The sequence below is a fragment of the Micromys minutus genome (assembly GCF_963924665.1).
Source record: "Micromys minutus genome assembly, chromosome: 1".
Lineage (NCBI taxonomy): Eukaryota > Metazoa > Chordata > Mammalia > Rodentia > Muridae > Micromys > Micromys minutus.
The window spans coordinates 170,039,529-170,065,721 of NC_137969.1; the positions used below are offsets into that span (position 1 = coordinate 170,039,529).

The following is a 26,193-nucleotide window of genomic DNA, read 5'->3' on the forward strand; positions in this document are numbered from 1 at the left end:
CACACATGAGTCTGTGTGTGCACATGTGTATTCTATAAAATCTAAGAACCTCAAATGAGGGAAAACATGACATTTCACAAAGACAGATACTGTGTTTCTGCTTCTTAACATACAGTTTATGTGAATTACAAAGCCTCTGATTATACATGAGAGGTAATTAGTTGTATACTAATTGGTTGACATTCAGCCTGGAGTGTATCTTATTAATTAAAGGCATTTCTTCTGATGCTCCATGGATCAGCTGTCATGTACTCTGGTGGGCTGATGCCTCTAATGGTCCATGTTTGGCTGGGGGAAGAGCTCTTCTGCTATTTTTGATTTCAGGAAGAGGAGGAAGAACCGGAAGGAAAACCCAGTGATGCTGAAAGTTCAGAGAGTTCAGATGATGAAAAAGATTGGGTTGAAGAAGTCAGGAAGCAGCGCAGGCTCCTGCAGCAGGAAGAAAGAGTGAAGAGGCAGGAGCAACTGAAGGAGGACCAGCAGACAGTCCTGAAGCCCCAGTTCTACGAGATCAAAGCAGGCGAGGAGTTCAGGAGCTTCAAAGAGTCTGCCACCAAGCAGAGACTCATGAAGTGAGTAGCCTGTGGAGTCTAGCCATGCTCCTTCCTCATACACGGCCCTGGAGATGGAGCCTGTTCTCTCTGGGTGGTAGGTACCAGAGGAGAGGGTGGACATGTCCCCTACCTCCAACCCAGCAGGAAAGTCACTGGTAAAGCCACTGGGCCCTTGCTGCTCTCACAACTCTTTCAAGTCTTCATATACTATCATATGTTAGGACACTTAGTCTCTAAAAGCTGCACTCTTGTTCCCATGTTTTCCAATGGGCTGCCCAGCCTTTAGGTCCTTAGTGTGTTCTATACCTTGCAGATCAGACAGCATGGCAAAGGCCTCTTAACAAACAAAAGTGATGTTTAGTTTGTTTGTTTTGAGAAAGTTTTGTGATGAAGCCCAGGATGCTTCAAGCTCTCCATTTTCCTTACAGCACTTCTGAGGCCAAGAAATACAGGCTTACAGGACCTCTAGTAAACAACCAGATCAAGGGCTGGTAAAGTGTTTGATGTTCCAGTGTGAGGGCCTGAATTTGATTCCTAGCACCCATGCTAAAGAGCTGGATACAGTTGTTCACGTCTGGGAACAGACTGATCCCTGGGAGTCAGTCTAGCCAAATCTGCAGAAACCAAGTTCAGTAAGGAATCATGTATCAAAGGAGACAAAATGGGTGTAGTGGCATACACCTTTAATCCCAGCACTCAGGAGGCAAAGGCAAGAGAATTACAAGTTCAAGGCCAGGCTAGACTCCTAGTAGATTCCAGGGCTATACAGAAAGACCCTGTCTCAAAGATAATTTATTAATTATTTAATTTTTAAAATGGAGAGTAATTGAAGAAGGTCCTCAGCTTTGGCCACCAGCCTCTGTATACATGCACACTTAAACACACACAGACAAACGTACCAAACACTTCACCCTAGCTCAGTTACCTGATTATTGGAAACTTAATCAAAAATTTACTAGAAATTTAAAGCCCTTTACAGATGAATGGAGAGAGAGGATCAGTAGAGTAGTCACATGCAGAGAGATGGGGAGAGTGGTAGCTGCCAGGGCCTGGGCGAGAGGAGAATGAGGAACTCATTTTACTGAGTGCAGAGCTTCCGAGTAGAACAAGAAGCATGTTCTAGGTGCTGCTGCCTGTAATGTCCATGTAGCAATGTGATGTGCTCGCTGCTCTGAGGCTGCCCACCTCACATGCTTTACATAATTCTGTTATAAATATTCACCATAATGAAAGAACATCAGCCCTCAGAAAAGTTGTATTGTTTTGAACTATTTTCAGTTCTCAAGTTTCAAATGGTGCATCTTCCCTTTGAGACTCTAAGCAGAGTTGAGATAACATTAGATGCTCTGAGTGGTCTTTGAAAGAAGAGTTGGGATGGTTTTGGCAACAGCTTGTTGGGCCAGAGAAGTTAGGCAGAGCCAGTACCATGCTGCCTCTTGAGCTTCTTTGTCCAGCACCCAGTTTTTATTCAGGAAAAGGTGATTTTTAGAAAGTCCCGGATGAAAAAGGAGGAATGGGGAAGGCATCAGTGTTGCTTCTGGGGTTAGACATGTCTTTCTCATTTTCACATGTCAGCAACTAGTCTAACACATGCTGGGAGCGGCTCCTTCCACTTAGAACCTAGGAGCACATGCGTTCCAGTTAACCAGAGGTGTGTTTTAAAGAAGCTAGTGGTAACACATACACACTCACACACAGAATCATGGATAGGGTTTTGTCTGGGGTAGCTGTTTGGTTAGTTTTGGTTTTTTAGAGACAAGAGACTCACTCTACAGAGAGCCCAAGCTGGCTTAGGCTTAACTATAGCTCAGGCTGGAATGTGTTTTCACCTATGTATGTGAGTAGGATTGCAGTCATGTTGCTCATTTCTAGCCTTTTGAGAAACTACTAAATAGCTTTGCAGGGTGGGCGCGCCATAACTATGCAACTTTGTGCGGTGTTACTCGTGTTACTTGCAGGCCACTGCTGCAGACTCTATTTTTGTTTTGTTTTGGGTTTTTTTTCTGCTGCATTTGTCTTGCTTTGTGTGCTCCTAACTAGTGCTTAGAATGGAGCAGACACTGGGTGGATAGACTGTCAGTTACCCTTCATGGTCTTCTCAAGAAACCCTCGTTTCCTGGTAGCTACTGGTAGGAAACTGCAGTGGATGTTTTCAGTGTAACCATAGGAATTAGGCTACTGGGGGGGGGGGGGGCATGACTAAGCTCGATAGCATTCTTCCTGTGGGCTGGAGTTGGATCTTCGTGTGAAAAACAACCAGGATAAAAGTTTGAATTTAGGGGCTAAAGAGATGGCTCAGCAGCGAAGAGCATGAGGGTTTTTGTTTGTTTGTTTGTTTTTCAATAAACAGAATTCAGTTCCTAGCACCAACATGGTGATTCACAACCATCTGAAACGCCAGTTCTAGGGGATATGATGTCCTCTTCTGACCTCCACAGAACCAGGCTCACACATGATATGCATATATGAAGATGAAACATTCATATACACAAAACACAATTTTAAAAATATTTTAGGGATTTTTTAAATTTTTATTTAATAGAGCAGAAGAAATGGTTCCTTGGTAGAGTGCTTGCTGCTCTTTCAGAGAACCTGAGTTTATTTCCAGCACTGACAGAAGGTTCACAACCATGTGTAACTCCAGCTCCCAGGAAACCTGAGTCCCTCTTCCAGCCTCACTGTCATCCAGCATACACAGAATAAATAGCAAGTCTAGAGAGGTTCCTCTGTGGGTTAAGACACTTGTTGGCAACCTGAGTTTGGTCCATTCCACATGATGGAATGAATGAACTAGCTACTAGATGTCTGACTATCACACATGGTCTTCTATGCACACTAAATAAATAAAATGCAGTAAACTAAAAATTTTAAACAAAAAATAAGCAACAGCTGAGGGAATTCCTGTAGTAAAGCACTCTCAGTGAGTAACAGACCTTTGAGAAGAGCTGGGGAAGTTACAGTGCTTGTTACTTAAAGGGCTAACCCAGTGGGGCTGGCTAGCACTGGCAAAAGCAGCTTACTGAGTGCTAGTCCTGACTGGATTGTTGTAGCAAATCCTGGGCTTGCAGATTTTAATACTGCTTAATAAAGCATTGAACCATTATCCTTCAGAGAACTGAAATAACTCCTTGTGTTTATCCCATGAGTCACCCCAAGGCAGTCCAGAAAAGACAGCATCAAAATGGGATATATTGTGTTTAAATATTCTCTCAGACTTGCCCAACTTGAAAATTATTTTTGTAGCAGAGAAAGTAAACAGTCAGTAGTCAGCAGGTTTTAGATAAATACACATGTCCATCAACACAAACTTTCACGCTTTGCACATCGCTAATTGTATTTGTGAGTTATTCACCCACTTATCAGCTTCCCCACCCACTATCCATTCATCAAACATCCAAGGAGTGCCGAATATGAATGAGCTGAGACCCTCCTAGACCCTGAGGACAGGAAGGAAGGACACATATCTGTTACTCCTATCCTAGCAGATATCCTCTGAGTCAGAGAGGTGTGGGAGAGTAAAGAAAGGGGCTTGATTTAGGGAAAACTCAAGAAATCGTTTGTGAGAGTCACGTTGGAACTGGCCTTTTGAAAGGTATAGTGCTGAGCACTCAGTGGGGTGGGGACAGGTCTCAACAGACCCCTGGAGAGCCATGGAGAACTGTCCACCTGAGATTACCTGTCCTCATTATATAACTCATAGAAGCAGGAGAGGCCCCTGTTCAGAAACCCACAGCTGAGTATCTCGGCTTTAGAACAGCGGTATGGGAGAGACTGTACTCCCAAGGAGCCACTCAGACTGTTAGAGAGATTGAGAAGCCATAGGGCTGCCCCCCTCGAACCCAAAAAGGTTCATGGGTCTACCCAAGGTCAGAGGCAAGAGGAGCTGACAGACTCAGAACCAGGTTATTACCCAAAGGGCTGTGGGAAGGTAGGAGGATGGCAGACACCAACTATAACAATGACCACTGATTTAAATCCAAAAGCAGAATGGAACAGTTGAGGATAGCATTGAAATGTCTGTCATGTTTCCTGTGAAGTGAAACAGATCTGACATTCAAATTATAGAGCTGGGTTTTCAGCTTATGCACTCCACAGAGCCTGTGTTGTCTTGGTGGTATTCTGTGGACAAGACATAGGTCTGGGCTTGTGTTATGCGTTGATTTGAGAGACGCTAGCCCTTTCATGTGATGTAAAAGGCTACAGTGTGCTGAAGATATGTCTAGTAAGAATTAGAATCCAGGGAAAACATGTTTGTTGAGTCAGATAAAAGCCATATATCTGTTAAGTGTGCTGAGAGATTGAAGCATCACATTTTTTGGCTGCTTAAATTGATCACTCTCACTGGAGTTATTAAAGCACCATTTGTAAACTAGGAATATTGAGAGTATTTATAACTTTTATAGGAAAGGCAAAATTTTGTCAGTTATTTTAAAGATTTACTTACTTAGTGTGTATGTATATGTGCTTACCTGAGTTTATGTGCACGATGTAAGTGCAGGTACCCATAGAGGCTAGGGAGTGTCAGGTACCCTGGAACTGGAGTTTTAGACAGATGTGAGCTGCTGATGTGGGTGCTTGGAGTCAGACTTGGGTCCTCTGCAAGGACAGAAATGGTTCTTAACAAATGAGCCTTCTTGATTATTTAGGAATACCTAATATTAAAATTTTAAATACTAAAGCACTGTTTCTATTTTATATTTGGATTCCATTTGCCATGTAACTAAATTCTGTTCTGAGGAACACTGAAGTATATTGCCTTCTGCTTTTTAGCTTGCCCCCCTTGCAGAGGGATTTAAAAAAAAAAAAAAACTGGCTGAGGAGTGATTTTTAATTAAATGTTGCTAATTAAAGAAATTATAAAGTGTATGTGTATCAAAGAAGCAAGTCATTCTCCTTTCCTGGGGCAGCTAATAAATATCTCATTTGATTTTTTTTCCCCTTGTAGTTTATGCTCATTTTTTTTTTTTTTTTTATTAAGGTATTCTTACTAATCGTTCAAGCTTTTCCCTTTATGTTCTACCCTGGATAGCTGGGTGTTTCAGCTTCTAATCTTAATTCCTGTGTCTTCTCTTTGTAGAAGCCATATTGTTTTTATTAACTTGTCCTGCTTACATTTCCCCCTGAAATACATAATTGAACCACCAGAAAGTGTCATGTGTCATCACCTTCCACCCACAGACCTGAAGCCTGGGGTGGGCAGATAAGGAGGGCCTGAAGTAAGAAAGGGAGCCAGCTCATCCCCTACCTGCCTGCATCCTGTCCCAGGGGCTGCTACAGCCATGTCTGTTCTGCATCTTCTCTCTGACCAGTCACACTCGAGCAGCAGAAGATGACCTGCCGGGTGGCAGCCACACATTGACGTTCAAAGGGAGGGGAGTGGAGCTTGCTTTAATGTAGAAGTCTGCACACCATCCCCAGCTGTCTCTGATCTTCTGCCATGGCTCGAGTCCTAACACTCAGCTTGCCTCTCTGAGCAGCCTAGACAGAACAAGTTTTTACAGGCACAGGAGGAGAGAACATTGGGAGAAAGGCAGTTATGTGCCCTAGTGTGGAGGAAGTCGGGGCATTTCTTAAAGAGTAGTAATTTCCCACAATTGACTTGAAAAGTCTTTTACTTCCCAAATTAAGGTTCTCTGTGGTCCACTTTGTCTCAGTGGCTCCATAGTTCAGAATTCTGTTAACTTTGAAGCTTGACATTTACAGCTGTAAAAAGAGCAGCCATGAAAGGCCGAGGAATCTGCCTAGGTGGACAGTTTGCTGCACTGCAGTCAGCTTGTACCTCATGTTTGAGTTATTTTAAAAATTGCAACTGGATTTTAATTCCTTCCAGTCTGTCAGGTGGAAGCTTGCCACTGGGAACACTTGATGGACATGTCTCCTGAAGAGATGTGTACAAATGGTCTCACACACACCTGAACAGCAAATTCTCTCCTGGAACCCTCGTTTTAGACTTGATCCACATACGGCCTGGGGCAAGTCATTTAACATTTACCTCCCTTTTGCCATCTATAAAGGATAAATACTTCTGTCTCAGGGATGTTGAAAGGATTAATTAGTTAGTCTGTAAAGAACTTTGAAGATGAAAAGTGCTTTAAAAGTGCTTCTTAATAACATTATCGCCTAGAAAAGAGCGCCACTTTTATGCTAACCACTTATGCCTCAGACTGTGTAACGAAGGTGTGCTTAGCCCGCTACAGGTAGCTATAAAGTGATGTGAGCTTCTCATGGTGTGAACATCAAACATTGGCTTCAAAATCTCAAAGGAACTTCATTGTGGAGCAGCTCCCACGAGAGTAGGGATCATTCCAGATGATAGAGGGTATCTCTCACAGTCGCCCCTGCTCCTAGTTCTATAGGTTTGTAGAAGGGACTTTTAAGAGGTCCTCAGTGGGGGTCCCTCAAGGGAGGGTGGGAGATGGAGACAGTGGAACCTCAAGCTTCGTTTTGTCAGAATTGCAAGGGAAGCAGCACTCTTCCTTTCTGGTTCCCCTCCTGTGCTCTGGGATCTCTTCAAGGGGCAGGCGTGTGCTGCAGCTATTCTGGAGCAGGCAGGTCTCCAAAACAAGTTATGTGGGGGGCGGGTGCTCTCAATGTTCTGATTTATGATAAAAACATTCCAGTAATGTGCTGGTAAGTTTTAAGTATCACTACTATTGGAATTTGAATGTAATTAGTCCCAGAGAAGTTGGACATGGTGCACTCCTATAATCCCAGAACTAGGAAGGCTAAAGCAGGTTGCCTAGAGTTCAAGACCAGCTTGTACTATAGAGTAAAAAGTCTTTGTCTTAGTATGGGCATACACACATACACATACATGCACACACGCTCTTTCTAGCATTGTAGAACACATATGGATTTTTTTATTATAAAGAAGAAAATTGGGGGCTGAAGAGATGGCTCAGCGGTTAAGAGCACTGACTGTTCTTCAAGAAGGTCCTGAGTTCAATTCCCAGCAACCACATGGGGGCTCACAACCATCTGTAATGGAATCTGATGCCCTCTTCTGGTGTGTCTGAAGATAGCTATAGTGTACTCATATACAATAAATAAATAAATCTTTTTTTAAAAAAAAAAGAAGAAGAAAATTACAGATCAACCAACAGTTGCAGAGATACCCGTTGTATAAAAAAAGCTAGACTAGTTTGGAAAACCTCATCAAGAAGTGACTTTGAGATTCAACTCTGGAGTGAAATGTCAGAACCTTAAGATACCAGCAGATGTCTCAATGGAAAGATATCATGTAGAATTTACTCAACATGTAAATTGTTTCTGTTCCTGTTGGTGTGAACAGGGATTTGTGTTTTGTTGTTCATACAGAAGATAGGGATTGACTAAGGCTGATAAAGAAGAGCCAGAAGTGTCAGGCACCCTCTAACTGGGTACTAAGCTTGCATACGGTTCCTTATAGGGGGTAAACAAGGGCCCACATGTCCACTCACCTCGATGGCTTAAATCCAGAGTGACCTAGAATCACCATTGCTGCAGATTAGCCCAGGAGACCACGGGCCAGAAACATTGCTCTTTGCATTTTAGTTTCAGAAATATAATCCAGTGAGCTAAGTGGCAGCCATTGAGGTTGAGGTCCTTAACTAATGAATTAATTAGTGTATTTGTCAGCTACTGTTTTTACAGTGTGCTTATGGAAAATGACAGTTTGAGGGCAGCCGACTCTCTGGACTCTAGACCAGTGCTTCTGTTTACCATGTGCATGAAAGACTTGTTCATGTGATCAGTCCTAATTAAACCTATTCCAAATAGTCAATCAAAGCATGTTAATGAATATGTCATTCTTTTAACCTCCTACAGCAAAACTCTGGAAGATCGTTTGAAACTTGAAGCAAAACATGGGACATTGAATGTATCAGACACCACTGTTGGCAGCAAGCAGTTGACATTTACTCTCAAGAGGGTAAGTAGTTTTACAACTTTATTCCTAATTCACACAGAAAAGCTCTAGGTATGTGTATGGCTTTAGGGACATTCTCTCATTGAGGAAGCTGTGTTCCCTACTCAAGTGCTTCCCTGGAGCCAGAGCCACAGCTGGGTGATAGCTACAGAAGAACATTCATGGAGGGGAAGGCCTCATGCTGGAGTCAGCCCTGCTTGGTAACCTGTGTTTCTCTGGGTCTCTGTGGCCCATTGTGCAGCCTACCTACACAAGAGCTCACCCAGTACTTAGCTAGAAAGGACTCCGAAGTGACTAGCTTTGTGATGGTCCATCTGGCTTGCCCAGATACAGGCATTTCTCAGGGTGACTTCTCAGTCAATGGTTAGGTTTCAAATTGTCTTGAAGATCCTTTTGTTTCCTTTTTATTTTCTTTTTTTATTTTATTTATTTGTTTTTATTTATTTATTTATTTTGCTTTTGGTTTTTGAAGATGGGGTTTCTCTATGTACCCCTGGTCATCCTGGAACTCACTCTGTGTGTAGACCAGGCTGTCCTCCCGGGAGCTGGGATTACAGCATCATCATTGCCGGGCAAAGATCTATCTCTGAAACACGTAGTGCTAATGCCTTTTGCACGTTGTGGGTGGAACTAAGTTGCTTCAGCATCTGCCATTAGCTAACAGCTAAAACAACATGGCCTCTTTTCTCAACCAAAGATAATTTTCTCCTCTTTCCTAGTCAGATTCCTCAACAAAGTCATCAAGTAAAAGGGTGACTGCAAAGATGACTGCCACCCCCATGACTCCTTCTCTAAACTGACATGTCACTTACAAGCCATAAAATCCCCCAAGGTTTTCTTTTAAGAGTGGTTTTCTTTAACTTTCAGCAGTACACACAAGAGGAGCTGTGTGTTTCACACAGGAACACACACTTAGCAGTGGAGTTCTTGCAGTTACTCAAAATTCTGTCAGTCTGTAGTTTATTCTTCTAAATAGATCAGAATGTTTAAGCTAAAACTACTTGATATGTTAGGCTTTTTTTCCCCGAAATCAAACGAGCAGTTTGACTTGTGTTAACAAGGCTTATTGTCAGCTTTTATTGTCTGTCATCTGTAAGAGGCAGACTTATGTCTCCTTTGAAACAGGATCCATCTCTAGGAACAGACCCACAGTCTCTGTAGACTGAGCAGCACCATCCTGTTCTGTAACGTAGCCACTTGTAGCCCCACGCACAGGATGAGGCAAGCAGGAGCCCATCTGCTCAGTTCCTCGGTGAAGCTGAAAGCTGGACCGAAAGGACATGCACGTCCACTCGCGCTGCCCCCTCAGTCTCTTTCCCCTCCTTCTGATGCTCACTGTTGGTCCTCCAGGTTCGCACACATGCAGGTGGCACCCTACAGCTAAACTCCACCCCACTCAACAAGACAATCCATGCTTTCTAGTATGTTCACTACATCTGTATGTGTGAAGCCTGTGGGGGAATGCTGGTCACAGGCCCAGGCTCTGGCCGTCATTTCCACCACACTTTTAAGTCAGAAGGCACAAAATTGAATGTCACTGTATAAATTTGTGGTAAAATGAAAAGATGAGATACCCTGAGACTTGCTTGCAGTGACATCAGAGTTGAATCAAGTGGGAGAGTATGCTGTCAATGACCTATGAGTTTATTACTTGATTGGCATGCTCTTAATTAATAATCAGTGCTAAATATATGTTTAGAGACATGTTTGTGTATTTGTCTATAGATGTTTCTTTTTATCGTATATGAAACGTTGAGGCAAAGTCATGGAGTTGCCCAGTATGCCCATAAGTGCTTTCTGCAGTGCCAGTAGAATTCTCAGGGAGGCTGTGTGTACCAAACTGGAATCAGAGCTGTTGCTATGTCATGGCGGCTAGCGTCTGTCCTCGCCTCTTCTCTGCAAGGGCTGTAGGCTGCAGCTGCTCAGGAACAAGGAGAAAGAGGAAAGCTGACCTGGAAAAGAGCTAATTGCCCCATAAATCTTGATGAGTGGGTGACACTGTGGCATGGTCTCCAAGTGCAGCCTTGGGGAGAGAGGCTAATGATAGACCTGTGTGTGGGGAGCTTTGTCTGCAGAACAATGGAGGTCTCTTCCCAGCTCCTCTGGCAGCTCTTGGCCTGGAGAAGGCTGAGAAGCTGCCTAGAGTTGCCGTAGTCCTGCTTTATACTGTAACAACAGGGCCACACTTGCACAAGAAGACTCCAGAAATCCTTACAGCTCCTAGCATCTTGTCTATCTGGATTCAGCATTTCTAAAAAAAATGCATTTTATATGCAAGACATGGTAGTACATACCTACAGTCCTAATCTGCTCTTGGGGCTGAGGCAGGAAGATCATGAGTGTGAGGCTAATCTAGCTACACGGACACTGTTTAGGGTGGGGAGGATCTAAGAGAAACTTAATATGTAGGGCAGAATATTCTCCCCCTCTTCTGCCCCTGCACACCAAGCACTCACTGAAACAAACCCAGAGCCTTGTTCATCAGAATTAAATATTAGTGCTAACTCTGTGAGGGTCTTGATGTGCAGTTTGGTCTATAAAACAGGTGTAGTCCCCAGATTCCAGAGTCTCCCTTTTAACACAGGAAACCAATGCCCTGAACGGCTGCGAGGCTCAGCCCTTTCTCTCTGCTAAGGAAACAGAGCAAATGACACATTCACAAAATTAGGCCAAAGTAAGTACATGTGTGGGTATCTGCATGTGTGTGATGTGTGTGCACGAGCACCATGTCACACATGTGGAAGACAGAGGGCAACTTATTTTTCTCCTCCACGATTTGGTCCCCAGGTAATTAAACTCAGGTCATCAGGCTTGGTGTCACATACCTTCACCTAAGCCACCTCACCAGCCTGACATAATGTTAGCAGAGGAGTGAACCGGGAGGATGTGGTTGCTTCTCCATCCTCTACTCCTGACCAGTGAGGCAGGGAGCCTCGAATCAGAGGAAGGCTTCCACCTCAATTGGAAGGGCATACTGGGCAGGGTTTATTTTGAAAATGCACAGGCTATCTTGATCATCAGAAATGGACCTGGAGTAATATAGGAACCCAAGCTATGCGAAAGCAGAGATGGGCCCTTTGTGGGCTCACCAGTTGCTTTCCTTCCCTAAATGCCCCACACCCACTCAAATGGTTTTTTCAAGAGGGAAGTACTGATGAATATCTGAATTTTATCCAAGTGTGCTAAAGCTCCAAGTGCCAACAGCAAGCATTGGTGTGGATTTCAGACTCCTTAGCTCCTCTCTTCAATGGATTCTACACTGATGTCTGCTGAGTAGGGTGCCACTAGGGAGAAAGTGGGGTCTGAGAGCATTGCTGCCTTTCAAGCAAATGAAGATGGAAAACTCATGTGGAAACCATCCTTGCCAGCCTGCTAAGGGTTAATAATGGCAAGCCTGTTCTTTCCAGGGAGGTTCGATTCATCCACCCTTCCTTCCTTCTCTCCCTCTCTTCCAAAAGCTCTTTAGTCCTAATGAGTTTTCTAGTCAGGTGTAGATCATAAAACATTTTGATATGTGTGTGATAAAATACATGTTTGGTAGGTATTTGATAAAATGCAATATTTATTCATTCATTCATTCATTCATTCATTCATTTATTTATTTGTTTGTTTATTTATTTATTTATTGCCTTTAAGTCTATGTGAATGAAGTCAGTTTTCAGTGTGCAAGCAGAAGTAGAAAGCATTCCAGGTTTCTACTTTGTGTCCAGGCTGGTTAGTTGGGACATTTCTCCTTTTGCCCAGGGATTCAGTATTTCTCCTTTGACAGTGAAAGTTGTTCCAGAGAAGGCCATTATCCAGCAGCCAGAACACGGTGCTGAGCTGCACAAGACTCTGTGACTGGCAGCCCTTGTCTCCACCCTGGGGGTTATAGCACTCTCTCCTCTACTCACCTCACTTTCTTTTAGTCTGAACAGCAAAAGAAGCAACAAGAGGCTGAGAAACTGCATCGTCAGGAAAGGAAAAAGCTGCGTAGGTCTGCCAGCCACCTGAGGTCCAGACCCAGAAGAGGCCGGCCCTTTCACTGACCAATGAAGTGTGCCTACAAGCAATTTAGAAGCTGTGTTTCTCCCCACGAATCCTCAGAAGGGCATTATACCCAGGAGAGGGGATGTGGTAGTTAAAGCTCCATGTAGCTATGTGTGCATGGTGCTGGTGGTCTGACCTGGCCCACTACCCAGCTCGAATAGTTCCTGGCTCTGGGGGCTTTTTCTAAGTTGCTGCCCCTCTAAATATTGTCTTGTCCCCTGCTGATGATCAGGGAAAGAAGGCATCATTTCTAATATTTCTAATATTCTACATGAAATGAAAAGTTTATCCTCTGCTGAGAACAAGGGATTATCATGTTGTAAGAAAGATTCGGTCTTTTGGTTTTGTTTGTTTGTTTTTTGTTTGGGGGTGTTGTTTGTTTATTTGGGACAGGTTTCTCTCTGTACCCCTGAGTGTCCTGGAATTCGATTTGTGGCCTTGATCTCATAGAGATCCACTTGCCTCTGCCTCCCGAGTGCTGAAGTTTAGGGATGCATCACCATGCCCACCCATCCAGAACGTCTGCTCGCACTGGCTTCTGCCCCTCAGAACTGAGTCCCGCACACAGAAGTCCCGCCCTTATTTACCTGGTATCTGCTGATTGGCCCTGTTTATGTGCATGAGTATGGCAGGCTGGCTGGCATGCTTTTATATTCCTTTGGTATACTTTTTAAACTATTTTTATATCAAGAGTATAAATTAATGGTAATAAATAATAAGTGAACACTACAGGCTGTTTGTTTTAGCTTGTCACAAAATTGCATAGTCATTTTCTGATGAAGTACTATTTGATATAGGCAGTGCCTATATCAAGGGGATGCTTTCATTTGGACAGTTTCTCTGAGGAGGACTCCTGCCTGTGGAAATTTTAAAATTCACTTTGGCTTCCGTTCTTCAGAGTTTCTTGTGTGAACAAATAGAGTGGGAGCTCTTCGGACTGTTCCTGTGCTGAGTGCACGAGGCAGAACACATTAGTTAGCAGTCAGGGTTAGCAGTGGATTGGCCACCATCTTCCTCTTTAGTGTTTGACTGTTGGTGCATGAATCTAGACACACAAACACACACACACACACACACACACACACACACTCCTACCTATTAACTCTTAAAGCAGATCCTTCCTGGGGCTGAGCCCCTGGTGGCCTCTCTTCCCTTCCTCAAAGTTTCCCATTTTAAAATCGCCGTGCATGCTGGGCACCCTACTCTCATTTTTCTGTTTCTATTAGCTGCTTTTATACAGCCATCACCAAAATCCTCAATATGAACGTAAGGGATTCATCTTTGCTCTTGGTTTCAAAGGGTGTCACATTACCACAGGCAAGGAAATGGAATCCCACCCACAGCCTTAAAGCTGTAGTATTCCAGGCCCAGTGCATAAATCCTTTGTTTCAAGTAGTTTCAACAATGACCTTTGGAGACAAGAAGGCATGCTGGGAGGGACATGATTAACACCATACAGTGTCAGCAGAAAGTACCGGCCCAGAGGTTAGGGATGAAGAAGGGCTTCTGGGAAGATAGGGTTCAGATCCTTTTCTCAGAATCCTCCAGTGGCTCTCTTCTCAATCAGTAACATCTGAGTCCCTGAAGGACCCTTGCCTGGCACAGACTCCTTTTGTTTGCTGTCACCACACTGACCTTCCTCTTTCTAGAACATTCCAGGCATTCTCTCAGCCTTTACACATTCCATTCCCCCAGCTCCCCCAGACCTCTCAGGTTACTTTCTCTCTCCATCTGGTCAATTCTGCCCCATTTAAATTTTTACATCCCATTGCTGGCATGCCAAGTTTACAAATGATGCTCCATCTAAATATGCTTTCAAAACATCACTGTGGGGGCTACAGAGATGGTTCAGTGAGGAAGGCACAAGCAGACTTCCTGGGTGAAAGAAGACAGTCAAGTACAGTAAATCCTACTCTCACCTACACGTGCACATGCACACAAGTAAGTATAAAATACACGTAGAACCTTACGATGGACGATGTCAAATAATGTACAGAGATGGATGGAGAAGAGTTGAATGGACCACCATGTCCCAGCAGCTTGCTCACCGAGAACGTTCTCAGCTGACTTGTCCGGTGTTGGGGTGGATGATTTAACTAGTATGTTTTGTTTGTGGCTGTGTATATAATCTCTAGAACAGGGTCTGCCACATTATGTATATTGACTTAAGCCATTATAGGGTGCCCACCAGAGAAAACCACTCGAATGCAGTCCATAGCCAAATAAGAGTCTTTTTTTTTTCCCAGCCAACTGTAACACACTCAGATATTTGGGACCCAAGTGTAGCACCAAGCTTTTAGCATAAGGGGTTCTTAAGGCAAAACCACATCCTGGTATCTTGCTTGGCAGCTGCAAGGAACGATCTGTACAAGCAAGAAGTTTAACAGAAGCCAAGGTAAATTAGCTGGAGCATTTTGACCTCTTAGAGTTGGGTAATTATTTTCCACAGGATTCTCCATCAAGGAGATCAAATTCTAGTTAAACCTAAAGTGGCTTCAGCAGGAATACAAGATGGAGGAACCCTGGGTTGTCTTGCCCTATCACAAACGACTAAGTTGATTAGAACTGAAATGAACGATAAACTTTCTACTTAATGCCAAGATGTGTTAACCTTCATGCATGAGGAGTGATTCCCACCTAAGCTTTCAGAAAGGGTGGGGTGCAAAAACATTACGTCAGGAAGGTTGGCAGAAGTGGGAAAAGGAAATTGAAAATATCCATTATCAATTAATAACCTTTAGGGGAAATTGTAATTTAAGGGAACAGGAAATGGGGTGTATGAGGTCAAGAGAGAGAGAGAGAGAAGTGTCAGTGTGTTGGTGAGGGACTGGCTGGGGAGTTGTCTCAACAGGTGAAGGTGCTTGCTGCCAGTCCTGATGACCTTGAGTTCATGCTCTGGAACCCACCTGATAGAGAATTGACTCCCAGAAGATGTCCAGTGTGTATGTGTGCACACAACTCAAATGTTACGATAAAAAAAATAAGAAGAAAACATGACATTAGAGAAGTCAGTTCCTGGACTGGTGTCTCTGAACAAGTGCTGTGCTGCCTAGTTTTCTGTCAACTAAACACAGTCATTTTCAAAGCAGGAACCTCAGCAATGGCCAGTGAGTGGGCTTCCATAGAGACATGGCAGCCTGGAATGGGAGTCACAGGAAGGTGGAGGCCTGCTGTGCCCCTGGGCTTCTTCCTGACTCGTGAGGTGCCCCCAACACCCCCTCTACACACATATGGAAGAGGAAGTTCTATTCTTTGATGATCCTTGCTCCCAGCCCAACCCAAATAGGACTTCAAAGCTGACAGGTGGGAAAGAGTCCAGCTATGTACTTCAAGTAGCCTTGAGTTTCTTTTAGATGTAGGACAGAATGATGAATCCTAGACTCAGGATTTGAGGGGTTTTCAAGTCCAGCTGGCCGGAACACCTCCCCAGTTAGATTTCCCTATCCGGCCTCCCTCGGTTCACTGCCAGTTTCTACTCACACACCTGGCTGACCCAGGGACAGCCTTCTCTTTCTCTAACCCTTCTTGAGTTTTGCAGAATGAGTGTAATTTTGGAATCTCCTCCCCAGGGCCCCACTCCTGCCTTTGTACCCTGACTTCCAGTGACCACTGTTCCTCTGTTGGAGCCCTACTGTGTCCCTCCAGTCTTGCCAAGCTTCCCTTGCCCGGTTTGTGGTGGCCTTTTTCTGAGACTTTCCCTCTGTACTTTGTTCTCCCCTTCCCTCACAGTAACCTTTCTCACTGCATTCAGACATGCTCTGGGGTCTAGCCTTCATCTTCATCATCCTAACTATTTACTATCTACTATTATTGTTCCTCCCCTTCCTCCTCCTTACATAGTATCTGTTGTTTCTTCTCAATGTCCCTGAGCCACCTACCAAATTCATGGCCCTCCGGCCCATCATGCTCAGAATAAAATCACTGCCCCTCCTTCCTCTTCACTGCCCCCACCCCTACCCCATGTTGTTCTTACTTCCTCCTCGGGCCCAATAACAGAGTCATGGCTTTTGTTCAGTCGATTCATTGACAGCTCCTTGCAAGCGACTATAAACAGATGCCCTGCTCCGGTGCACCTTCTGTTCTCACCGGAAGGCAGAAGAGTCACAAGAATACAGGCAATATAGCCAGGCAGTGGTTCCAGCACTCGGGAGGCAGACAGGAGGATCCCTGAGTTCAAGGACAGCCTGCTCTGCAGAGTGAGTTTCCAGACAGCCAGGACTATGCAGAGGATCCAGATGAAGCAAACACCCAAGTTTAGGGCTGGTGAGGTGAGATAGCTCAGATGGTTAAGAACACTTGCTCTTCCAGTCCCAGGTAGGCCCCAAAGCATGCAGCAGAATCCCTGGGAAGACCTGTAAAATAGTTCTGCAGCCTTAGAGACTAACCTATTGCAGAGCTACAGCAGAAACTCAAAAGATGAACTTTGCTGTGGTGCTCAGGGAGCACTGAGTCTTGGCCACTGTGACTGGTACCGGACAGAGGACTTAAGACTGGAACAGGTGTGGCTTGATGTCATCTTTGTGTCCCCTACACCATCAGAGTGGCTGATGTCTTAGGTCATGTCACCCTCACATGGTGTGCCCTGTTCAAATCTTCCCATTTCTGTGGTCCCACAGCCACGGCCCCTGTTTGCCCTTCTTGCTCTACACCACACCAGTGTTTGTACATAGATGGCAGTCAGGGATCCCCAACCCAGGCTGTGAGAAACTAATCCTTTAATGACGGAGGGCTTTCCTAAGCTAGCATGGAGTCTGTTAGAGAAGACAACAGAGGAAACAAGAGGAGACCAGGGTCTGGTCTAGACTTGCTCAAGGCTAAGTTGCCAGTTAGTGGCACAGCCATTTAACCTGCTGTTCCTTGGTGTGTGCATCTGTAAAATGGGTTTAATAGTATCTGTCCCCTGAAGACTTCAGAGAGTGTTTGTGGAGCTTAATGAGTGAGGTCCATTAAAGCCCTCAGAAGAAAGGTGGAGCTAAATACAAAGCACTATTGTAATTACCCTGCATGTTCTCTGAGCCAGGTCGCATCTTGTTTTAAGAGGGTTACCATGACGATAGGTTTGCTTTAAAAACCTGAGTTTCAAAGGCATGGCTGTAAGTCTCCAGTAAGGAGTGAGTTTCATTTCATTTTGTTACTTTTTTGTCATGATGGAGAACCAAACCTCACAGCTTAGGGACTGTCATGATGTAACAACTACTGCTGCTACTGAGTGGCAAGTGCTCTGTTCCCCTCCTGAGCACCTGATGTTTCTTAATGAAGGTTACTCAATCAGTAAATCCACTGTGCACCCAGCATGCCACAGGCTGAGGAGCTGTTGACCACATGGAGGTGACACATGTTTCTCAAGAAACAGAATGTGTTAGAAAGTTGTTTCATGGAGTTCTGAGAGGCTGAGACGCCTCCAGAGTCTGCAGTTGGCAAGCTGAGATCCAGAACAGCTAATCATGATAGGCACTGTGGTCTACTGGTCATGGTCTCAGACCTACGAAGAGCTGATGTTTCAGACCCACTACAGAAAGGGCCAGTGGTGTCCCAACTGGAGGGGATTCAGCAGCACCCTTCCCTTCCACCAGGCCCTCAGTGGGTTAGGTGAGAGGAAGCCACAGGTCATCGTTGCTTTATTCCGTGTATGGATGGGGACCTGTCAAGATGACATGGGCTTTCTATCACACTGTGTGCCAAATCCACCTGGAGCTAAATGGTTTCCATGCCATCACATCTGATGCTGGATTATTTACCTTCCCATTGGTCTGAGGCTGTTCTTCCCTGTCTGGACCTCCATGTCCTCACCTGTAGGATGGGACTAGGAACAGTACCTCACAAGTCATGCTCAGTCAAAGTGTCAACAGCAAGCAAGCTCACCAGCTTTGTGTCACAAGAGGTCCAGACCCTTGCCTCAGGCCCCTCTAAGCCCTATTGGTTATCTCTGCCATTAGTGACCCTGCCACCCTGGGCTACCTGTGGCCAGATGAGTTTCCCTGTCTTCTCAAATACTGTAGCAGCATCCCTCCTGTCACCTCTGCTGTAACTATGGTAACAGAGTCTGGGGTGGAGGGCAGGGCAGTGAGCACACAGCTGATGGGGCTGAACTGAGGTAGGTGGCCCAGCAGCCTGCACTATTGGTGTTAATCAAATGTGGGTGTATGGGAATCAGAGGCTGGAGATGTGGCTCAACCCTGTTTGATCCCTGATATCAACTAAAATAAAAAATAAGTAAGGACGTTGGGGAAAATTAGGCCAGGCAAAGACAGCTGGTGTGATTTTGGTAGACAGTACTTCAGACACCACCCATGGAGGCAGTTAAGAGTCCTCCCAGCCTACCTTTAAGAGTCCTCCAGCCTACCTTTAAGAGTCCTCCCAGCCCACCTTTAAGATTCCTCCCAGCCTACCTTTAAGAGTCCTCCTGGTCTAACTTTAAGAGTCCTCCCGGCTCACCTTTTAAGAGTCCTCCCAGCCCACCTTTAAGAGTCCTCCCAGCCCACCTTTAAGAGTCTTCCTGGTCCATCTTTAAGAGTCCTCCTGGTCCATCTTTAAGAGTCCTCCTGGCTCACCTTTAAGAGTCCTCCCAGCCCACCTTTAAGAGTCCTCCCAGCCTACTTTTAAGAGTTCTCCTGGTCTATCTTTAAGAGTCCTCCCGGCTCACCTTTTAAGAGTCCTCCCAGCCTACCTTTAAGAGTCCTCCCAGCCCACCTTTAAGAGTCTTCCTGGTCCATCTTTAAGAGTCTTCCTGGTCCATCTTTAAGGGTCCTCCCAGCCCACTTTTAAGAGTCCTCCCAACCTACCTTTAAGAGTTCTCCCAGCCCACCTTTAAGAGTCCTCCCAGCCCACCTTTAAGAGTCCTCCCAACCTACCTGTAAGAGTCCTCCCAGCCCACCTTTAAGAGTCCTCTCAGCCTACCTTTAAGAGTCCTCCCAGCCTACCTTTAAGAGTCCTCCCAGCCTACCTTTCAGAGTCCTCCCAGCCCACCTTTAAGAGTCCTCCCAGCCCACCTTTAAGAGTCCTCCCAACTCACCTTTAAGAGTCCTCCCAGCTTACCTTTAAGAGTCCTCCCAGCTTACCTTTAAGAGTCCTCCCAGCCTACCTTTAAGAGTCCTCCCAGCCTACCTTTAAGAGTCCTCTCAGCCTACCCCCATTAGTTTTAGGCCAAGTCTGAAAATAATTAAGAGCTGTAAAAAAAAAAAAAAAAAAAAAAAAAAGCAAGCAAACTCTACGTGTCATTTGCCTTCTCTGAGCACTTTAATGAGGTGACAGTCCTACACCACAGGGCACCTGGAAGGTGGCCTGTCTGTCAGAGCAGCAAGATGTCAGCTCCCTTCACTTTCTCTCAGGTCCTGCGCTGTCCTCTACTGAGGCTCATAGAACTTGTCTGTGGGTCAGCGAGCATCTGGCCCAGAGGAGCAGTTCCCAGTGCTTTGGCAGTGTTTGGGTATGTCAGTGAAAAGAGCTCGGGAACCAGCTGCAAAACTCGGGCATCAACACTGACAGATTAGAGAGCATCCCTCCTAACTTGTGACATTAGGACAGTGGTGAGGTCAGGATCACAGATAAGCAAGGGACACTGCTCATCCCCACTTAGCTGGTTTGTCTAGGCTGAGATTTTCTTACCTTGTTGCTGTGCAATGTATTCTGTGTACCTGAACTTAATGGGGCTACATAGAATCCTCCCAAGCCTCAAAAGCTAGAGCCTTGATCACAAGCCAGTCAAGAGCACTCACTACAAGTGTAGCACTCATCACCAAGCAGAGCACTACCACGAACAGAGGATTAACCACAAGCAGGCTTGCTCTGAGCTCATGAAGCACCCAGAAACGCTGTTTACCGAGGCTATAGGGCTTGAGTGTGTGGAACATGGCCACATCTGCCACGCTCACTGAAAGGAAGGAGGGCACCCCAGCTTGTCTGTGCCTGCAGCAGTCCTAGGGACACAGATCTGTGGATAAAGGACCCCACTGCACCTTGGGAAGAGCTTAAGTGCCACAAAATATTGGAGATTCAGAAACTTGGGCTTCACAGGTTAGGAAGAGGAACAGAGTAGACAGCTAGGGCCCAGTTGGTTGAGCAGCGGGCTCAATGCTGCCTGGAACAGTCTAGAAGGGGGCTGAATTCCGACGGGACAAAGAACTAGGGGTTTGAAAGCAGTGAGGCTAACTGACAAGTCTGGGGACTGGACAGAGTAATGGTGGTAAAGTCCCTTGTGTGGCTAGGACTCACAGAAGATATACTGAGACCAGCACAGAAACCTGGGACTCCCTACGAGAGCCTCCTGCAGAGGAGAGAAATAGAAGCAAAAGCAAGAGCCTGACTGGTGGGTCTTCACTGGGGAGGTCAGATGTGGGGAGAGCCTCCCTCACTAGGGCAGTAGCTGATGAAGAGTTTCAAGCCTAGGCTGTTCCAGTCCTGTGAGTGTCTCACTGTGAAGGGAATGAGAGCAAGACACTCTTTGAAGAGTCACTGAAGACATTTCTGCTAAAATATAGAGATTTCCACTCAGGGGTTGGCCTCACAGGTAAAGAGCCATTGCCTTTAATGTAAGCAAGCAAAGCTCCCCAGGAAGAGACGTAGAGACCAGTGAGACTGCTATGACTTGCACCCACATCTCTGAGTGCCCACAGCCTGGAAGTTCTCAGAGCCACATTCAAAGAACAGGACACCACCCTAGTGTGGCCCATCCCCCACAGCTCTTTACAACCTTTGCCCTTAGCTCTTTACAACCTTAGCTCTTGACATAACCCTCACTTTAGCCACTCCCAGCTACGGCAGGTTTCAGGAAGAACACTGTGTTTGCTTGGCTCCTGGCCAAGTGATTTTAGGTGACCATGGTGATAATGGGCAAGGCCAGGGGCAGAACATGTCCCCTTCTTGGGGAGCAGAGTGTCCTGAGCTAGGTGAGGGCTACCAACCATTCAGACAAGGTTTCCCGGTAACCATAATGATCCCACTGAAAACTCTGCCGCTACCACCCTGTGCCCTCACCCGCAGAGCCCCAAGGACCGTGATGACCACACACGCTCTAGGGAAATGAGCCGGTTTGATACCAGGGTTTGCACTGAACTGAGGGGAACAGAGGTACCAGTGGGATGTGTCGGAGGAGACGGACACCCATCTGAGGGGAACGGAGGTACCAGTGGGATGCGTCGGAGGAGACGAACACCCATCTGGATATTATTCTTACCCTTCCCGGTCAGGGCCCCAGTCAGGCACATGATGTCTGTGGTCTTGGAAATGCTGAAAGAGAAAGGAGCTGAGAAGTGGGGCTGTGAGATCACTCCACAGGGGTTGGGGCAGAAGCTGTTGCTCGCTATAGGCCTTCTATGCTAGAAGGCACATGCAGGGGAATCCTGTGGGCGGATCTGTGGGTTTCTAGGCACCTGGGAAGAGAAAGGGGAGGCAGAAGCCCATACAAACACAAACAGGATCCTGGGGTTGGGGGGCATCTTGATGTCATTGGGAGCCAGTGGAGTGCGCACCCTTTGGGGACTGAGTGGCCTTCTCCATTCTGCTGCATTCTGGGGCTTTCCTTTTTTTTTTTTTTTTTTTTTTTTTTTTTTTGTCTGCCCAGAAAACAACCTAGGAGACCCCAGGCTTCCTGCCAGCTGCAGCCTTTTCCTGTAGAAGCCCTGGAGGCATTGGGCCCCAGAGCTGGAGGATGGCCTGCTCCTTCCGGATGTGTTTGCAGAAGTGCTCGCCAGCACGCCCCATTTGGAAATGTCTTAAGATAGGAAACAGAGTTGTCCCTGATGAGCAGGTTAGGTGACAGGGCGGCTGCAAAACAAGATCATTTCCTCTGAGGATGCCAAGTTTGGGGGTCCTGCCGGTACCGCCTTTGCACATCCTGCAGTAATGACTCAACTCGAATTTCCTTCCCAACTCTTTAAGTGGTTTCCATGCAAAAGGCCAGTGCCTGAAGAAGCCACATCTGCAGGCCCAGGGAGAGCTGGGCAGCATAGACAGCCTTCCGCTCCGCACCCGCGCCCTGCTCAGCAGCTTCGCACTGTGAATTGTGACAAAAATAACAGAAACAACTTGAGAAGGGAAGGGTTTATTTTGGATCACCGTTCGGGAGTACAGGCTGTCATGGCGGGGAAGGCACGGACACAGCAGCAGGGGCACTCCGGAGGCACCACATCTCATTGCATTTTCGGTCAAGCAGAGAGGTGGATGCTGGCGCTCAGCTCTCTTTGTCCTTTTGATTCAGTCCAGGACTCCAGGCCTAGGGAATAGTGCTACCCACAGTGAGGGTGGGTCTTCCCACCTCAACAATTACATCTAGAAACTCTCTCTCAGGCATGCCTAGAAGTTAGTCTCCTAGATTCTAGATTCTGTCAATTTGACAAATTAACCACCATTTGGGGTGTGTCCCAAATGACCTTTTAAACCATTTTTTTAACGTGGGGGGGGGGGGCTGGAGAGATAGCTCAGCACTTACAACACTGGCTGTTCTTTCAGAGAACCTGGGTTCTATTCCCAGCACCCACATGGCAGCTCACAACTGTCTGTAACTCCAGTTCCAGAGAATCCAACACTATCATGCTATAAAGACATAATGTAGGCAAAACCCCAATGCATATGAAATGAAAATAAGTTTAAAAAATTTTAAATGTATCTGTGTGTGTGTATGTGTGTGTGTGTGTGTGTGTGTGTGTGTGTGTGTGTGTGAATATATGTAGGTATGCCATACCATGTGTGCAGGTGCCTGTGGAGGCTAGAAGAGGGTACTGGAGTTACTTGCAGTGGTAAGCTGCCCCATTGGATGGTAAGAACTGAACTTGAGTCCTCCTGAAACACAATCTCCTTTAACTGCAAGCCATGTCACCAGCCCCCGACTTGAGCATTTAATTAAGCATAAAATTCAGTGGCACTAAGTATGTGCACACTGCTGTGTGGCATCTCCACTGTCCACTTCCAAAGCTTTGTTATCTGCCCCTCTGACACCCTGTGCCCCATGACTGATAATCTACCCAGCTGCTGGTAACCTTTGTTCTAGTTGCTGACTGTGAAGTAACCTCATCTTATGGGATCGTCCAGTCTTGACCTTCTGTATCAAGCCCATTTCACTATGTGATGTTCAAGGTTGATCTCTGTGGTAGCATGCTAGCATGCCACTCCTTCCAAGCTGAGTAATAACCTGTTGTATGGGTGCACACCACATTCTGCTCATCTGTTCCTTTGTTACTGGGAACACTGTCTCCCTCCCTCCTGTTTATCATGCATTGTGGAGCTGGGGATACTGTTTAACTATGTAAGAACTTGCAGTGTCCCTGCCCCCATCATTACAAATAAAGGTTTATCTAGTATGCATGTCTGTGTGTCCATATGTAGGTCAGAAGACACCCCCAGAGAGTTGATTCACTTTTTTCACCAAATGGGTCCTGGGGCTTGAACTCAAGATAGGATTGGCAGCAAGCACCTTTACCCACTGAACCACCTCGTAGGCCCCTCCTATGTCTTTGATTTGCATTTCCCTGTTGCTGCTTGGCATCTTTCTGGGGAGGAACCATCAGAAGCCACTCTCCAAGGCCTGTTTTTCAGTTGGGTTCTATATTTATTCGTTTATCTATTTGTGTGTTTGTTTTGTTTTTCAAGAAAGGGTTTCTCTGTGTAGCCTCACTCTGGAGACCAGGCTGGCCTAAAATTCAGAGATCCTCCTGCCTCTGTCTCTCCAGTGCTGAGATTAGAGGTGTGTGTCACCACTGCTCAATGGCCAGAGGAATTATTTACATACTCTGGACACTGTCCCCTGTTCTGGTATTTAACTTGTACCTGTGCATGCATTTATAGCTACATCAGGAAGTCAGATTTGTGGGGAGTGAACTGGAAGTCTTCTTAGCTCCTTCCTGGTCCCTTTAGAGGGAGTCTCCAGGGTATCCCACGATCAGCCTCCATCCAGGTTCTTTGTATTTCAGACAAACAGTCCAGCAAGAGCAGAGTGGAATTAAAAATACAGATTTATCAGAGGTGAGCATAGAAGCAGAGAGTGCAGTCCACAGAATGGGAGCGTACTCGAGGTGACTCAAGAGCCTCAGTCTGGGGTTCGGAGTCTGAGGTCTGGACTCTTCTTTGATGGTTGTAGATGATGGATTTTTCATTGTTTGCTGGAGGAAGGTGCGTAGTCATTTGAGGGAACTAGGGTAGTCTGAGTGACAGGTCATTGGAGTGCCCTGGAGTCAACATTTTTATGCCTCCTAGCCATGGGTTGCTAATTCTCTCTTCCTGCCTCACAGGGAAGAGAAAGGTCCTCAATCAATAGGGTGGCTCGAGAAAAACCTGAGGACAGAAGAGGCAATGTCAGAGTCAAACTTACCCAACTCTTCTACATTTATAGTGAGCAATGTGTATAGTGCAGTTTCTGGACAGGCCTGTCCTGCCCAGTTGTATGTTAATCTGACCCAGGCTAGAGTCATCCAAAAGGAAGGGACCTCAATTGAGAGGTTCCTTATAATGCATACAATCCAGCTATAAAGCATTTTCTTAATTGGTGATTGATGGGGGGTGGGGCACAGCCCATGGTGGGTGGTGCTATCCCTGGGCTGGTGGTTCTGGGTTCTATAAGAAAGAAGGCTGAGGAGCTGGAGGGATGGCTCAATGGTTAAGAACTCTGACTGCTCTTCCAGACATCCTGAGTTCAATTCCCAACATCCACATGGTGGTTCACAACCATCTGTAATGGGATTCGATGGCCTCTTCTAGTGTGTCTGAAAACAGCAATAGTGTACTCACATATAAATAAGTAAATAAATATATACATACATAAGTAAATGTTGAAAGAAAGAAAGAAAGGAGGGAAGAAATAAAAGAAAGCAGGCTGCATCAGCTCCTGCCTTTAGGTTCCTTCCCTGTTTGAGTTCCTGTCTTGACTTCCTTTGATGATTAACAGTGGTGGAAGTGTAAGCCAAATAAACCCTTTCTTCCCCAAGTTGCTACGGTCATGGTACTTCATCACAGCAGTGGTAACTTAAATTAAGAATCTTCAGAGATTCAGTGCCCCACCTGGAACCTGCTTCTTTGCAGCTTCCATAATGGATTCAGCAGTGATTCCCAAAAGTGACAGCATGTCCACTAAGGCCAGCAGGTCCTTGGGCTGTCCAACCCAGGCAGTCCTGAGACCACCCAAGAGAGCTGCTTGAAGAATTCCCCTGGTAACCCAGGCAAGGGTCACCATGAGTGCCCTGTTCCTTCTTCCAGCGTGACCTCTGACTGGCTCCCTTCAGGCACAGTAGGTTGCCCTTGTCCTGTTTCCGCAAGAAAGTCCAGAAAGGGTACTAGGTAAGGTACTTTAGGCTCAAAGCTACCAAGAGAGAAGGCCCATGATCTTTCCCTATAGAGAGACTTGTCCTGGAGTGTGTACCAGCAGTCAGGAATCTGGCCTTGGGAAGTAGCCATCTCTCATGGAGGAGACAGGACAACATACTGAGTTAAATGTCAGCCTCTGCTCTGGACCTCCTAAACCAAAACCAACCTGGTGAATAAACACCTGAGGGGGACAGTCTGTTGTCTTATGAGCTTCAGGCTGACAAAGGCTATCCTGTACCCACGTATTTGTAGATTAACATGTACCAAATAAATCTCCACCCATCTAGACTTATGGGTTGTTTTCATGGTTGTGGGGATAAACACAGAATTGTTAATCTCCAGCACAGTGGTGCGCCCAGAATACCCCAGGCACACATGGAACCCCTCCAGTAGCCCTTGAGACAGAAGCAGGAG

General features: G+C 45.9%; 1 protein-coding gene across 1 annotated transcript in view; it reads left to right on the forward strand.

Moving 5' to 3' along the window:
• The window catches only part of NOL10 (nucleolar protein 10), a 77,259-nt gene extending 64,111 nt beyond the window's left edge, over positions 1-13,148 (forward strand). The window contains exons 19-21 of the mRNA XM_080920813.1: positions 325-572; positions 8,361-8,463; positions 12,369-13,148. Coding sequence (XP_080776939.1) covers positions 325-572; positions 8,361-8,463; positions 12,369-12,488 — 471 coding nt within the window. The 3' untranslated portion in view covers positions 12,489-13,148. The remainder of the gene's footprint in view (positions 1-324; positions 573-8,360; positions 8,464-12,368) is intronic.
• The last annotated feature ends 13,045 nt before the right edge of the window (positions 13,149-26,193 follow it).